Raw genomic sequence first — 15,244 nt, forward strand, 5'->3', positions numbered from 1 at the left:
TGGAGTAGTAATAAGTGCTGGGAGAAGGTAAAACAGGTAGTGGGCCAGAGCACACTGGACTGGAGGGCTTGGTGGGCAGGAGGCAGCTGGAACAGCAGGGCCTCCCTCCTCTAGCGAAGGTTGGGTGTCTGTTATTCCCACAAAGCACTCCTGGTTGTGCCTTTCCCAGCTCAGTAGCATCACTGTCGCCCCGTCACCTAGACAAGGGCCCATGTTGGGCCTACTGTAGCTGCTGAATGAGCTGATATCCACCAGGCACGCCTAAGGCCCAGGGTCATCCTGGCTGCCTTGTCCTCCCTCAGTCCCCGCATCCCATCCTCATAGACTCTCTGTGGGGTCCAGCCCCTCCCCTCAACCCCTACAGCCTGGGGGCAGACCCATGACACCCCTGCCAAGGGCCCTGTGTCTGTATCGTCACAGTTTTCCTTGTTCCAGTCTCATCCACCAGCATCCCACAGGTCTCTTCCTGATCAGAATCTGACCCTGTTCCTCCCTTGGGATATGGGGACTCCCTGTGCCACTGGTGGTTTTCTGGACAAAGGATCTAAGTCCCCCAGCCTGGCCTTCAAGACCTTTATAACCAGGTGCCTTCCTAGGGGCTCCTCACTGTGGCCCAGGCCCTGAGCTCTATATATACAGCCTTGCCAGCCCACGTGCATGTACTCGCCCAGCCTGGAATGCTCCTGGCCACCCGGGACAGCCAAGGACGCTGCCACCTGCCTGCCGAGCCAACCCAGTGCTGACTGGGAACCTATAAGGGTCCCAGGCTGGCAGAGTTGTTGCTTCTCTGCTATGGGCCATGCTAGCTCTTTGTCCTCAGTGATGACAAGATACTCAGCCCATGGCCAGTCGGCAAGTGGTTTTCATGCCCATTTCCCACACCAGACAGATGGGTCCCCTCCTCAGCAGCAGGGCCTGACCAGGAACGGTGCCGGAGCCAGTGGGTGTGTCCCACCTGAGTGTCAGGCCGAGCCAGAGAGCCTGGGAGAGTGTGAGGTCCTGGCTGGGCTAGTCCAGCCAAAGTCAGGCCCTGTCCCGAGGCTGTGTTCCTCGGACACCCCCACAGCAGGGCTCCTCCCTCGCCTTCCTCCTGGGACACTCCTTTGGTCCCTGATTTCTTCCTGGCCAGGCAGGGAGTCCTCACATCTGGCCCAGTGACCCGCCAGATGGAGGAAGCATGTCATCCCTCCAGCTGGGACAAACCTCTCTCCTGGTTTGGTAGGGTCTGGACTTGTAAAGGTTCCCCCCGCCGTGAGACCCCAGTGGACAGCCTAGCTTTCTCAGAGTTAGTGCTCAAGCCTCTCAACTGCCTCCAGGGGGCATCCCTGATTTGCCAGGGTACCCATCCCTGATTTGCCTCTCCCCCTCCTCCCTGCAGTGGCTCATCTTTCTCTCTCCTGGAGGATGCCCGGCCCTCAGCACACTCACTCATTGATTGGGAATCTGGGCAAATTAGGTCTCTCCACATCACTTAGCCATGGGTAAGACACCCCTGTCACCTGTGGGTGATCTAGATTTCTGTCCTTTAATCCTTACAGATACCTGGATAATGTGGTCAATAAGCAGAGTGTCTCTCCTCCTATCCCACACCTCCATGCCCTGCTGACGAGTGGAGATGACCCTCCTGAAGAGGTGGACATCTTCGACCTCCTGAAAGTGTCATATGAGGTCAGCACTCACTGGGGGCTTCTTGGCCAGACCACTCCCTTGGGCCATGTGGGTGCAGTTGGCCATGGTGGGTGGCTGTCCTCTGCTCTGTGGTTCCACCTTATCTCACTGAATCACCTCTGACTGGTAGAAATTCAGCAGCCTGAGGGCCGAGGACATTGAACAGATGCGGTTTAAACAGAGGCTGAAAGTGATCCAGTCCTTGGAGGATACGGCCAAGAGGAGTGTGGTACGGATGGGCCCGGGCTCCCATGGCCCCAGGGTGCAGGCTGGGAGCTAGGGTGGGGATGGTGACCAAGTGGGCTGCTCCTGCCGAGCCATCTCCAGACTTCCCTGAGGAGCAGGGTGCAGAGTCCCTTAGCACTGTCTTGTGTGGGACTGGAATCCAGAAGTGAAGGGGCAAATTTAGGGAAGTGGGGAGAGGGCTGGGTCACAATTTTCTGCTTGTGGATTGGTCACAGGGAAGCTTCTCTGATGCCTCAATGCCTAAAGGCTAAGCATGATCCCACTCTGGACTGAGCCCTCAGGCCTGGCTTTAACCCCTGCCCCTGGGTAGCGACACTCAGCCACCCAGCCCTCCATCCACTCAGCCCGCTGACCTCTGCTGCAAGCCTTTGTCCTCCTGTCTCTGGAGGGAGAAGTAACTGCGAAGTTCTAGGTCACCTTCCAAAGTGCCAGTGCCAGGGCCTTTCGAGGGATCCAGATAGCAGTGTCTTGATCACCGCCCCTCACCCTGTGTCCCTGACTGGATGTTCAGAACAGAAAGGCACCCCCAGTGCCCACCAGGAAGGAGCTCAGGGAGTGTGAATTGAGTGACAGGATGGGTGATGAGGGGTAGGAGTGTAGACCACACTTTCTTTCCTGAATGGACTACCCTCATGTGGTCGGCCAGCTGGCAACACCAAGAGGGCAGTTCGTGTCTTCGCCCTCATCCACATGGGGATTCTCTCAAAGAGCAGGAACTTGAGAATTCATTAATACATCCTGTTTCTCTTTCCTTCTAGGTCCGAGCTATACCTGGGGACATTGGTTTCTCAATTGAAGAGCTGGAGGACCTTTACATGGTGTTTAAGGTGACAGCCAAGAGCAAGGGAGGACCACTATCCCATCCTAGTCCCCTAACTTCATCCTCAGGGTAGCAGCCTCCTGCCAGGAGAGAAATAGGTTTAAAAGCATCCTCAGATGCAGTTACTACAAAGTTCACATGGTAGAATTTAATCTTTCTTGGAGTTTAGGCAGGACACTCTTTTAAGTGGAAGAAAATCCACTCAAGTCAGCTTATATAAAAGGGAATGCATTGGCTCATGAAACTGAAAAGTCTAGGAATGTACAGCTTCAGGCATGACTGAATCTAGGTGTTCCAACATCCTGTCAAGCTCCCCTACCTCAGATATCACCTGGACTGCTCTTCCTACAGAGTGGCAGGACTGTTGTCAGCATCTCCAAGGTCATCCTGTCCACTCAGTAACCCCAGTGAAAAGAAAATTTTTCTTTCCAAGTGGTTTTAGCAAAAAGCCTAGGGTTAATTGTTGGAATGACTCAAGTTGGGTGCTGTGGCTACAGGAGGGTGTTTGCTGCTGACCCAAAACTGGGCCACATGCCCACCCCATGGCCTGAGGGTGGGACAAGAGGGGCTCCCCAGGAAAAATTCAGGTGCTGTTAACAGAAGAAGGGGAAAGGGTGTGAAGAGCAGGCAGAAACAGCCATGTCTACAATGCCTTTCTGATCTCATTGTCGGGTCCCATCTGCCCCTCCAGCTGCCTCTGGTTCAACCCCCAAGATAACCACCCTGCTATGGCCTTAAGGTCAGAGCAGTCCAGCCAGTGCTGCCTCTCACTCGCTGTGGCCGCCGTGGCTGGCAGTCCTAGGGCCCTGTCTTGACTCACACGGCTATAAACTAGGGACTGATGGTACCAACGCAGGAGGTTCTGCGAGATGCTCTGTGTAGCCCAGTGCTCACTATCCAGGACTCTGCAGACTTGGATGGAGGAGGAGGGTGAACACACCAACCAGCCTGGTAATCCTAAGCACCCAGGGGCCAGGAGGCCAGGCCATCTCACCAGGCTATGCCCCCTGCAGGCCAAGCAGCTGGCGAGTCAGTACTGGGGGAGCAGCCGCCCTGCAGCTGTGCGTCGGGACCCCAGCCTGCCCTACCTGGAGCAGTACCGCATCGACACGAACCAGTTCCAGGAACTCTTTGCCAGCCTAACACCCTGGGCCTGTGGCTCCCACACATCCGTGCTGGCGGGGCGCATGTTTCGGCTCCTGGATGAAAATAAGGACTCGCTGATCAACTTCAAGGAGTTCGTGACAGGGATAAGTGAGTGGCTCCAGGGCCTGCAGGGGCCTTTCCGTGCCCACGCCCTTTCTGAGGAAGCCTCCAGATGCCAGCCCTGGCCAGTCTTCCCACTGCAGCGAGCTGAGGGCAGCCTGGAGCCCTTGACCCTTGATAAAGGAAGTGCAGTTTTCCCACTGGAGATACATGGAGGTCCAATGGGAGCCCTCCCTCCCCTCCCCTCCCTCAGTCCACTGCTGGAGGCCGGGTCTGCAGGTCCCAGAGAAGGGGCAAGCCAGAGGCCTGGTGCTCACCCCCAGGGTCCTCTCCAGGAGAGAGTCAGGTGGTGAGGAGGGTCCCACCAGAACCCATTGGAAGGGGAGGTATTCGAATATGGACTGGCCGTGGGACTCTTGTGCCCTTTTGCCAGCGTGCCTCCTTGCTGGCCTTCCTCCACAGGTAGGATGTACCATGGGGACCTGACAGAGAAGCTCAAGGTGCTCTACAAGCTGCACTTGCCTCCAGGTGAGAGCCTTCTGTCCCACTCCCCAGCAGGGGCTTCTCATGTGTCCAGAGCTGGAGGTGCAGCATTCCATGGCACAGGCTTCTGTGGAGTTCTGGGCCTTGCGGCAGCTAGGGTCCCAACATAGTGGAGGCTCGCCCGTCCTGACAGAGAGTGTGGAGGAGCCAGAGCATGGGGGCTGAGGCCCAGCCCAATCTTGGTCTGAGAGCAGGGCCATGACCTGAGTGACCTGGGAGGGAATGTGCGGGAGTCTCAGGGAGGAGTCTGCCGACAGGCAAAGGCCCAGATGGAGCACTATGCCACTCAACTAGAACACCCCCTCGTGAGGGGGACTCACAGGAGTGGATATTCAGGTTTGAATCTCTTGTGTTCATTAGCTTATCCTTAAGTCTCTCAAGGGTTCCTGTTTCTCACCAGAGGAGCGGCCTGGGGGTGCCAAGGCCAGGGAGCCCTGTTGTATGGCTGCTCTCCTCTGGTTTCTCTAGCAGTGCCGGGCCTGCTGGGACACTGACAGTGGATTGTCCGCAGTAGCTGGTCCCAAAGCAGGGGCTCTTGCTGCTTCATGAGCCTAGCTCACCTGGCTCAGCAGGGGTGGCCACTCAGAGTTGTGCAAGTGCAGTGGGGGAGGGCTTCCCCATTTTCACAGGAGGGAATTGAGACGGGCTGGTGAAAATTTGGCCCCAGGGGTTCTGCTCTGGGGTGGAGCTGTCCTGGGTTCCTGCTGCTGTTCATGACCTGCCCCTGGGAGTCAGCAGCTGCCTCAGAGTTAGCCTGAGTGATTTTTCATCCCAGAGGCTCTCACTTGATTGGCCTGGGGCGGGGTCCAGACTGTAGTTTTAAAGCTTCCCCCAGGGTTGTTCTCTGCATCCAGAGTTGGAGAGACAACTGCTCCTGACACAGATATTCTCACCTTTGGATGGTTGTTCCCTGTAACGCAACAAGGAACACTTCCATGGAAAGACCGGTATAGGCCACCTCTCATTCTGCTGAGAGAGAGGCCTGGGCTGGGCAGACCCCACTGTGCCGAGAGCCTGTCCACGAGGGCACATGTGGCCAGCGCTGCCACTTCCAAGCCGCCTCTGCCCGCCTTGCTTCATCTAGGGCTCTAGTTGCGACCCACACCTGCCACCTCCCCTTGTGCCACACACTGTTAAAACTCGCTCACTTCTTCCCCCTCTGTACAATGGGGAGAATAAGCCTCCTGCACAGAACCAAATGGATCCGACACCCCAGAGACTACTTTATCGCAAAATGAGGCAGGCCAGTATGTGCTGGTGTGGAACAATGCCCAAGTGTATAAAGTGAGAACAAGTCACTTGTGCCTGGCCTGTCCCTGCATATGTACCTGCAGGAGCATAAAACATCCCAAAAGAATCCTCTGGGCCGCATCATCGTGGGGTAGGAGAAAGGATGGCCGCTCAACCAACTCCCAGCTGCACTGACTGGATTTTTATCTGGGATATGTATATATTACATTTTCAAACACAATGCACGAGTCAACCAGAATCAGTCGTCAGCTGTTACCACTATGACCATCCACCACATTGGTGGGGCTGGGAGCTGTGGAGCACACAGTGACAGGTGCAGGGAGGGCCCTTGTCCAGGACTCAGGGAGGTTTCGTTTGGTGAGAATCATGTTGTTCCCTCCTGCCCTCACTCTTCTTTTGCTCCGAGCACAGCCCTGAGCCCAGAGGAGGCTGAGTCAGCCCTGGAAGCGACCCATTATTTCACTGAGAACAGCTCCTCAGAAGGTGAGCACTCTGTATACCACTGGCCTCGGACCCTGTGCCAAGCAACACTGCTGTGGGGCGCATGCAGGTGGCCTACGGCCCTCCATGGGCTCGGGGAGTGTGCTGCGTGGGGAGGTGCAGAGTGAGAGCCAGGGGAAGCTGCCTCTCTCTCTAGGGCCAGGCCCCCCAGTGGTGTTCTCACTCCTGTTTCTCTTGTCTCTGCCATCCCGGACCCGGGCTTCTTCCTCCCTCTGCCTCTGCTCCTCCTCTGCTGTCCCTTCCAGCATCTCCTCTGGCCTCCGACCTGGATCTTTTCCTGCCCTGGGAGGCTCAAGGTCAGTGCCTGGGGGGCAGGGGCGCCCCCTTTGCACTTGGCTTCCCCAGGGCCTTGGGTTTTATCTCCTGAACGCTCCCCTGCATGGTCAGGAGGCCTGGAAGCTCTTAGTTCCAGAGACGCCTCCTGTGTGGCTAAGTTCCGAGGAGGACCCAGAGCCAGCCGTGGACTGGGGTGGAGAGGGGCAGCTGCTGTGCTTGCGTGAGGGCAGTAAATGAGGACACACAGTATAGTGGGTGTTGCACAGGCACTAGGGTGTCACCTCCCCAGGCACGTGCAGAAAGTATTCTGTCATCATGGTCATAGGAAAAACACAAAATGCTATCATTGCAAAGCTGTCATTGTGAAACAGACAAAGCACAGATGAGCAGAGCTGGAGGAGAGTGGTAGATGCTTTCTTTGGAAACATTTTCATGTTCCACACAACTTTTTTGTTGGGGAAAAATACGTATGTTGAGTGCCTATTAGAAGTCATCCCTGTGCTACACTTAAAACCTGTTGGGAGTACTGGGTACAGGGTGATGGGGCATTCTGGGCCTGGGATTTGACAATCAAGCTGGTGGTATGTAATACACCTAGAAAACCAACCAAAACACCACCCTATAATTTCTCATGGGGGATAGGTAATAACACACCAAGGATAATACACACTCAAAAGTGAAAGTAAAAGGTACTATCAAGATATTATCGGGCTTCCCTGGTGGCGCAGTGGTTGGGAGTCCGCCTGCTGATGCAGGGGACACAGGTTCGTGCCCCGGTCCGGGAGGATCCCACGTGCCGCGAAGCGGCTGGGCCCATGGGCCATGGCTGCTGGGCCTGCGCGTCCGGAGCCTGTGCTCCGCAACGGGAGAGGCCACAGCAGTGAGAGGCCCACGTACTGCAAAAAAAAAAAAAAAGATATTATCAAGACACCCAAAGCAATCCTGTTGACAGTGCCAAAGTCTTACTTAACTTGACTATGAAGCTTGAGGACCTTGATTTCAAGTATACAAACTAAAGAAACAGATGTATCTTCTGTTTTATCAAGGATGCTTTAGGCTTGTCCCAGGCACTTCCAGGAGACGCCAGGGACTCGGGGTACAGATCCCTGTCCTCAGACCTCACATAGCCTCCAGGCAGCAGTCCGTTCCCTGGTGAGAAGCCTCAGCCTGGAGCGCTGCGCCCTTCCCTGCCACCACATAGCTGCCAAGGGCCATTCAGAGCTGGGACACTGCCTTTCCACCTGAGGTCCCCCCACCGGCCACATTCAGGGAACAGGTCTGCAAAAGCTGGGCAGCCTGCTCGCCCCAAGTTTATGGTCACCATAAGGAGCACGGTGTATGCAGACTCCAGCAAATATGTCACTTTAAGAAATACAGTGCTGAGTGCAGGATTCACGTACATAAAATTCCTCATCAGCTAGTGTGGCAGTTGCAGGTTGAATTGGTAATTCGGACTCCCCTGAGTTTGACCTTTATCAGCAGAAACTATAGAAATCGTTGGTCTCAGACTTCTTGCCCATAACGTGTGCCATCGTTCACTTAAGAACTGTGTGGTATGACTTGTATTCTTTTGAAAAGAGGATGTGAGGGTTCAGTGGCTCTGTGGTTCAGGTAGAGTGAGACAGCCCTTCTCAGAGAAGGCAGAGAAGAAGCAGCATCCAGGGCCCAGGGCCAGGTCCGCTTCCGCAGGAGAGCACAGACTAGACCGACCACTCAAGGACCTTAGTGGTTTGGAGTCATAACAGAAGAATGTTCTTGTTCTTTTTATTCATCCCATTGTCCAGAAGCACTACAGCAGGAAGAGCAAGAGGGAGCTGGAAATGACGTCCAAGAAAAAAGAAGAGGTGTATATTTAGGCCAACATCTGCTGATGCTGGTAGAGGTCTCAGGGTGGGTGGGGTCTGGTTGCCCTGTCACTGCAGAAGAGCCCCGTACCCTGGGGAGATGGCAGATGCATGCCTGACACCACAGCTCTCCTTGAGGTGAATGCCCAGCCCATCAGCTGTCCAGCTGTCATCAGCCCCAGGCCTGAATCTCCTGTAGCTGTGAACACCCCCAGCCATCACCGCCTCCCTCTGGGGGTGCCTGCTTCCTGCCAGGACTCCTCTAGGTGCCCAGCTGGCCTCTCCGTCTCATGCCACCCTCTCTCCAGCCTCCACATGGTTCTGTCACCATCCTGGGGAAGACAGATTGGGGCCATCCTCATCAGCTTAGCTCAGACCTACTTCAGCATGACTTGGGAGACCCATGAGTGTTCTAGGGTGTTTTTTTCCATCACCACCTCCCCAAATGCTGGGGTGTTTTGTAATAGGGCCCAGGTAACTCCATGCCAGACAATACTTAAATCCACTTACCCCCTGCTACCAGCCCCCAGCCCTCTTTCTCTCATTTGACAGATGGAGATTAATTTTTTTCTCCCAACTCGCAGAGGAGAAGGGAACCAGCCCTCCTGACTATCGGCACTACCTTCGAATGTGGGCCAAGGAGAAAGAGGTTCAGAAGGAGACGATTAAGGATCTTCCCAAGATGAACCAGGTAGGCCCAATCAGAACACACAACAGATGTTTCTGGAAAATTCTGACCAAGGCTGAGCCCTCCCACCCGGCACCTCACCACCGTCCCAGCACCCCCTGGAATGTAGGGATTCTCCTGCCTACCTTTAGAACCTCTAGTCAGGCAGCAGTCAGGGACTATTCTAGTAGGACAAGGGGTCAGTTGCTTCAGGGCCTTGTCCAGAACACTCTGCTGGTGATGACTTGCTTTGGTTTAATTGGTATCCGTGAACCAGAGGAGCACTGGGGAAGGTTAGCCTCAAAAGGCAGAGACTCACACCACCATTTATGAGACAACATCACAGCACTTCTGCTCCCTCCCATGCCCCGCTCGGAGCTGTGCACACACAGGCCCACTCAACCCACCACCCAATGTTTGTTTGCTGGTCTCTGCATCAGGACCGTGGCATCTTGCCAAGGGTCTTACAGCCAGGACCACAGACATCTAACCAAAGGCAGTTGTTGAGCTGCAGCCTGACCACGGTCTGCTGTGCCCGAAGGGGAACCTTGCAATCTGGGTGCTCTCTCATCCACAGCCTGAAGAATGGGGTGCCCGTGGAGGGAGGTTTCATCCCATTCTCAGGCCAGGAAGCCTAAATATGGTTTCAGGACCTGGAACCTGACCTCTTCACCCTTCTCAACCAACCCAGGTTACCTTACCTTGTCATCACTCTCTAAAGAGCTTCATAAAGGAGAATTGAAGGTGCTTCTGATTAAAGATATAAAAAACTCAATGTGATTCTAAAACACAGTGAAGAAGTACCTGTAGTCACTGGATTTAGAAAGGTATGATAGAAATAGGTCTGTCTCTGCTAACAGAATGGACATAGAGACAGGGAGAGACTCCAAATGTTCCTATATGTGCTGAAAGAATGGCAGCTGGAAAAGAAAGCCCTTTCCCTCTCTGCACCTCAGTGTCCTAATCTGTGAAATGGACATATCAAGACACAGGTGTACGGAGACAACTAATGGGACAACACCCTCACACCAATCATAATGGCCAGCACTGTGAGTCTGGATGATCTGAGGGCAATCTGACCCATTCTTTACCATCTCCCTGCCCTTTTTCTGTTTTTCTCCTTAAAAGGAGCAGTTCATAGAGCTGTGCAAGACGCTCTACAACATGTTCAGCGAAGACCCCATGGAGCAGGACTTGTACCATGCTATCGCCACGGTGGCCAGCCTGCTGCTCCGCATTGGGGAAGTGGGGAGGAGGTTCTCTGCATGGTCGGGCAGAGAGTCCAGGGACAGTGCCCCTGAGGAGGGCGAGCCGCCAGCCCCACACCCCCCTCAAGACGTGGCCCAGGAGCTTCAGCCACCAGCTGCAGGGGACCCCCAGGCCAAAGCGGGTGGAGACACCCACCTTGGGAAAGCACCGCAGGAGAGCCAGGTGGTGGGCGAAGGGGGCGGCGGCGAGGGGCAGGGCTCCCCCCCCCCAGCCTCTGTCTGACGATGAAACCAAAGATGACATGTCTATGTCCTCGTACTCAGTGGTCAGCACGGGCTCCCTGCAGTGTGAGGACCTGGCTGATGACACAGTGCTGGTGGGTGGGGAGGCCCACAGCCCCGTGGCCACCACTCACAGTGGGGGTGCCGTTGATACAGACTGGTGCATCTCCTTCGAGCAGATCCTGGCCTCCATCCTGACGGAGTCCGTGCTGGTGAACTTCTTTGAGAAGAGGGTAGACATTGGACTCAAGATCAAGGACCAGAGGAAGGTGGAGAGACAGTTTAGTACCTCCAGTGACCATGAGCAGTCTGCAGTTTTGGGCTGAGGGCTCCCAGGCCTGGGGGCTGGCCTCTCTCTCCTCCCTCCCTCCCATTCTGTTTTCTCTTGAAGGACACACCCCTCCAGTTCTCCCCAGAAGCAGTGAGTTGTAAATGGAAAGAAGGCTGAACAGTCGCAGTTGGGACCTAGGCAGGGGCTCCCCACCCCCTCGTTCTGCCTTGGACCTCCTGGCCCCTGCATAGTGTCAGGGGCTCTCTGATCTGCCCTTGCTTGCCCTGCACTGTGGCCAGGCCACACCCTGTCCTCCACCTCCTCTTCTGCAGCTGCGTGCTCTGGGGGCTTTCCTGCCACTTGGCGCCAGGTAGGAGGGTCGAGTGCCTATTGGGCACCAAAGTGGTGAGAACTTCGAGATGCTCTCCAGAAGCCCCTGAGCCTGCGCTTCTGGCTGGGGGACATGGGCAGAAAGCATCTGCTGCACCAGGGTGGGTGCCGCCTGCACAGGCGTTACTCTCAATTCTCTTTCAGCTCGTCATCCTCACCATTAACCTTAAAAGCATATCCCTCAGGTCCTGATATATTTCCTTGTATTCATTTCAGTTGGCTAAAAATCACACTATGCTCAATGCCTTAATAAATCCCTGAAAGAACTAAAAACTACACTGTGTATAGAGAATTAATGTGACCCTCAACCACTGCTTTGGCCTCCTGGCTTCTTCCCAGGCAGGTATGGGGCCCAGGCCATATTCCAGAGGTTCCCAACACTTAGTCTCCCACAGGAGGTGGGGGTTCAAGACCCCTAGGGAGGATGGGGACATGGAAGCTGCTGATGCAGGCTGGGCAGGGCCTGTGAAGACCTGCACCAGCAGAGGAAACCTGCTCCGCAGGTATAAACAGCCTGGGTCCAGGTGCAGGACATGTGTGCTCAGGCCTGGGCTGCAGCAAGCCTTTGGGTTCAGAAAGCAGACTGTGGGGACACGGGCAACAGGCTGAGCCATGAGGACCCCTTAGCTTTGCAGCAGGAGCTGATCATCATGTCCAGCGTTTGCCCCCAACACAGGACCACTCTTATTTGTACTAAAAGATAACATCTCTATGGCTGTTGTTTGGTTTTAAACTTAATAGCTTTATTGAGGCAAAACTTACATACCATAAAATTCACTTGTTTTAAGTTATAATTCAATGATTTTTTAGTAAACTTAGAGTTGTGCAAACATCACCACAATTCAACTTTAGAATATTTCCATCACCCCAGAAAGATTCCTCCTGCCCATGTGCTGCCAATCCGTGTACCCTCCCCCAGCTCCAGGGAACCACCAATCTATTTTCTGTCTCTTTAGATTTTATGGATGGTTTTAAAATAATCTCTGTGATTTTACCTTGTTTACAGCTGCTGAGTCACTTCTCGATAAATGCAGCAAAATAACATCAAGGAAACGGAACAGCTGTTTTCTTTCTTAATGACAACAACAACAAAAAGTAATTTCCTTTCTAGTATTGACACAAACTGACTACATGCTTTGTCATAAATTAATTTCAAAGAATTTATTGCTAGAAAGCCTACATTCTTGGGACTTCCCTGGTGGTCCAGTGGTAAAGAATCCGCCTTACAATGCAAGAGATGTGGGTTCGATCCCCAGTCAGGGAGCTAAGATCCTACATGCTGCGGGGCAACTAAGCCTGCCACCACAACTACTGAGCTTGCATACCTCAACTAGAAAGCCTGTGTGCTGCAAACTACAGAGCCCACGTGCTCTGAAGCCCGCGCATCCTGGAGCCTGCGGGCCACAACAAGAGAAGAGAAAACCCGCAGGCCATACTAGAGAGATGCCAATGCGCTGCAACGAGAGATCCCGCATACCTCAACGAAGATCCTGTGCTCCACAACTAAGACCTGATGCAGCCAAAAAAAAAAGACTATGTTCTTGGTCATAATAAAATTAAGTAAAGATATACATAAGAATTACACAAAATTGGCAGAGTCAAATTGATTGTAATCAATTAGAAAGATTTAAATGACTTGGAATTTTAAAATATTTATTTGGCTGCATCGGGTCTTAGTTGTGGCACGTGGGATCTTCTTTGGGACATGCGGGATCTTTCGTTACAGAGCGCGGGCTGTTCGTCGCGGTGCATGGGCTCAGTAATTGCAGCATGCAGACTTAGTTGCCCCGTGCCATGTGCAATCTTAGTTCCCTGACCAGGGATCAAACCCTTGTGCCCTGCATTGGAAGGCAGATTCTTAACCACTGGACCACCACCAGGGAAGTCCTGGAATTTAAATAAATGTTTTATATGCCATGTAGAAGTATAAATTTGAGAATATACCAAAGAAAGTAAACAACATAAAAGAGGACACTATCCTTTTTACGTGATAAAAGAAGGTACAAAAATGTACAGTAAAATAGTACTTTCATCCATTAATTATTTAACCTCGCATGATAAAATGTTTAACAAGAGCAGTAACACTAAATAATAAGTGGATAATAAAAATAAAGTTTTAAATATATTTGTGTTCTGTAAGTAAACATAATTGTATATTTTAAAACTCCTTACCAAGTGATATGTTGTACCAAACCATTCAAGTCATTCTTATAATTTCCAAGAAAAAAAATACGTATATGAATTTTTAAAGGATTACAGAAAGGAGGAAAAAACAAAAGTAGAAAAACAATTTTTCCTTGTATTTAAGACTACTAATTATTTTGGTGTTTTTTCCCTATATTTCCCTATATTTGAACTCATACCACGTGTGAAATTTTTATTCTTCTCTTTTCATTAACCACAAAACATTCTTTGTAGTTGCCAGAAGCTCAGCCACAATGAGACACGTAGAGATAAACAAAAACCACCCAAATGAGAACAGGGACCATTTATCCAGAGCTTGCTATAGAAAAGAAGTCAGCCACCATTACTTGCGTTTGGCAGAGACTAAAATGTAGTCAGAAGAGTGGGAAGGCCTTATGGTGAAAGCAAGGGAAGGCTTCAGGTGTGCTCTGATTAGAGGCTGCTAGTGGGGAAACAGGCTGGCTAACCTGAAGCAGGATGTTTTCTGTAATTGGTTTGGGGAGCATAATTGGCGTTCTCTTGGTTGGTCCTGAGATGAAGTGGGCAGGTGCAAAAAGGAGGGCAACTGGCAGTCATTGCCCAAGTCCTGACTGCTGCAGAAGTTGTGGTTTGGGGTGTGATGAGGGAGTCTGGTCACTCTCTGTTTGCATATTCAGTCTCAAACATAATTTTTAAAATTAATTTGGTTTTTTCTAATATATGCTATTGTGCAAAATTTGGAAAATATTAAAAATTTTAAACCATTTATAACCCTTGCCCGTGCACATCTGGAAATAAATAATGCCTGGTTTTACCTGATATCATGTACACTTTGTAACCTCCTTGCTTCCCAACAATACACATGCCAGCATTTTCACTCCAAACTCTTTGTAATGGACCTGCATAATGGTCCATTCTTTAGAATACTTATTTCCATTTTTTCCTGTTATACTTCAGTTAACACTACTGCATAAACAATAAATCTGCGTGATTCAGATTATTAGGATAGAGATAACTGCCAGATTGTTTTTTCCTTTTACCGTTCTATCAGCATCCTTGTCAGGATTGGGCGTTTTAAATTTTCTTTTAACAAGATTATTTATGTTGTCAGGCACGTGGGAATGTCTTGGCGGGCTGGCGTTAAGGTGAGGTTGGGACATGAGGGGTGCAATATTTTTCCTCTATGCCCAGACTGGGACTTGGGCTCCACCTTTTAGAGCGGGTCTTCCTCGGGACTGCAGTAAGGACTGATTTCGTTTTCAACCACCAGGCGTCTCCGTTTCCCTCTCTGAGAAGCGTAGGGTTGGTGAACTGCCTATTTTCCCAGGATTCTCGGTGCTCCGGCTCAAACGTTAACTAACCACCTCTGACCAGAGGTCCTGAAAATGCCTACCGTGGGCCCCAGGGAGTGGGCCCGAGCAGGGAGGCGCCCTCCGGCTCCCTCTCCCCGACTTGAAGAAGCAGAAGAAACCATGCCAGCAAAGGCCGGACCCCCAGCGGCGGCTGGAGACCCAGCCCTTGCAACTTCAATCTTCCCAGGGAGCCCAGGCAGAAACGCTGGTTTAGATAGAGGCGGGAACTGCTTCGGGCTGAGACAGACAACCAGTGACCTGACTGACGCAAAGCCCAAACAACGCCCGACTCAGCAGTAGTGATACGGCCCGAGTCCTGAGGTGGCCCGGGATCCCAGTTGACAGCCGACTAACGCTAAGCTTTCCAATGGCCCAAGTGCGCACCAGGGGCGAAGCTCGAGTGGGCCGGAGCGCAGGGCGCACGCTCTCCAGGGGCTGGAGCGCAGAGCGCACGCTCTCCTCGGGCCAGAGGGTCCCGAGCGCCTGAAGCGGGCGGAGCCAGGGCGGACAGGGTAGCGCGGCGCACGCGCGGCGCACGCGCGGCGGCGACGGCCGT

General features: G+C 52.7%; 1 protein-coding gene across 1 annotated transcript in view; it reads left to right on the top strand.

The window, feature by feature from the left end:
* The window catches only part of TBC1D9B (TBC1 domain family member 9B), a 44,461-nt gene extending 32,760 nt beyond the window's left edge, over positions 1-11,701 (top strand). The window contains 11 exon segments of the mRNA XM_029217395.1: positions 1,539-1,668; positions 1,799-1,897; positions 2,673-2,741; positions 3,748-3,988; positions 4,403-4,468; positions 6,146-6,217; positions 6,481-6,531; positions 8,296-8,355; positions 8,940-9,046; positions 10,151-10,492; positions 10,494-11,701. Of these exon segments, the coding sequence (XP_029073228.1) occupies positions 1,539-1,668; positions 1,799-1,897; positions 2,673-2,741; positions 3,748-3,988; positions 4,403-4,468; positions 6,146-6,217; positions 6,481-6,531; positions 8,296-8,355; positions 8,940-9,046; positions 10,151-10,492; positions 10,494-10,838 (1,582 nt within the window). The 3' untranslated portion in view covers positions 10,839-11,701.
* Positions 11,702-15,244: the final 3,543 nt, after the last annotated feature.

The sequence above is a fragment of the Monodon monoceros genome, unplaced genomic scaffold (assembly GCF_005190385.1).
Source record: "Monodon monoceros isolate NGI ecotype Baffin Bay Population unplaced genomic scaffold, NGI_Narwhal_1 Super_Scaffold_12, whole genome shotgun sequence".
Classification (NCBI taxonomy): Eukaryota; Metazoa; Chordata; class Mammalia; order Artiodactyla; family Monodontidae; genus Monodon; species Monodon monoceros.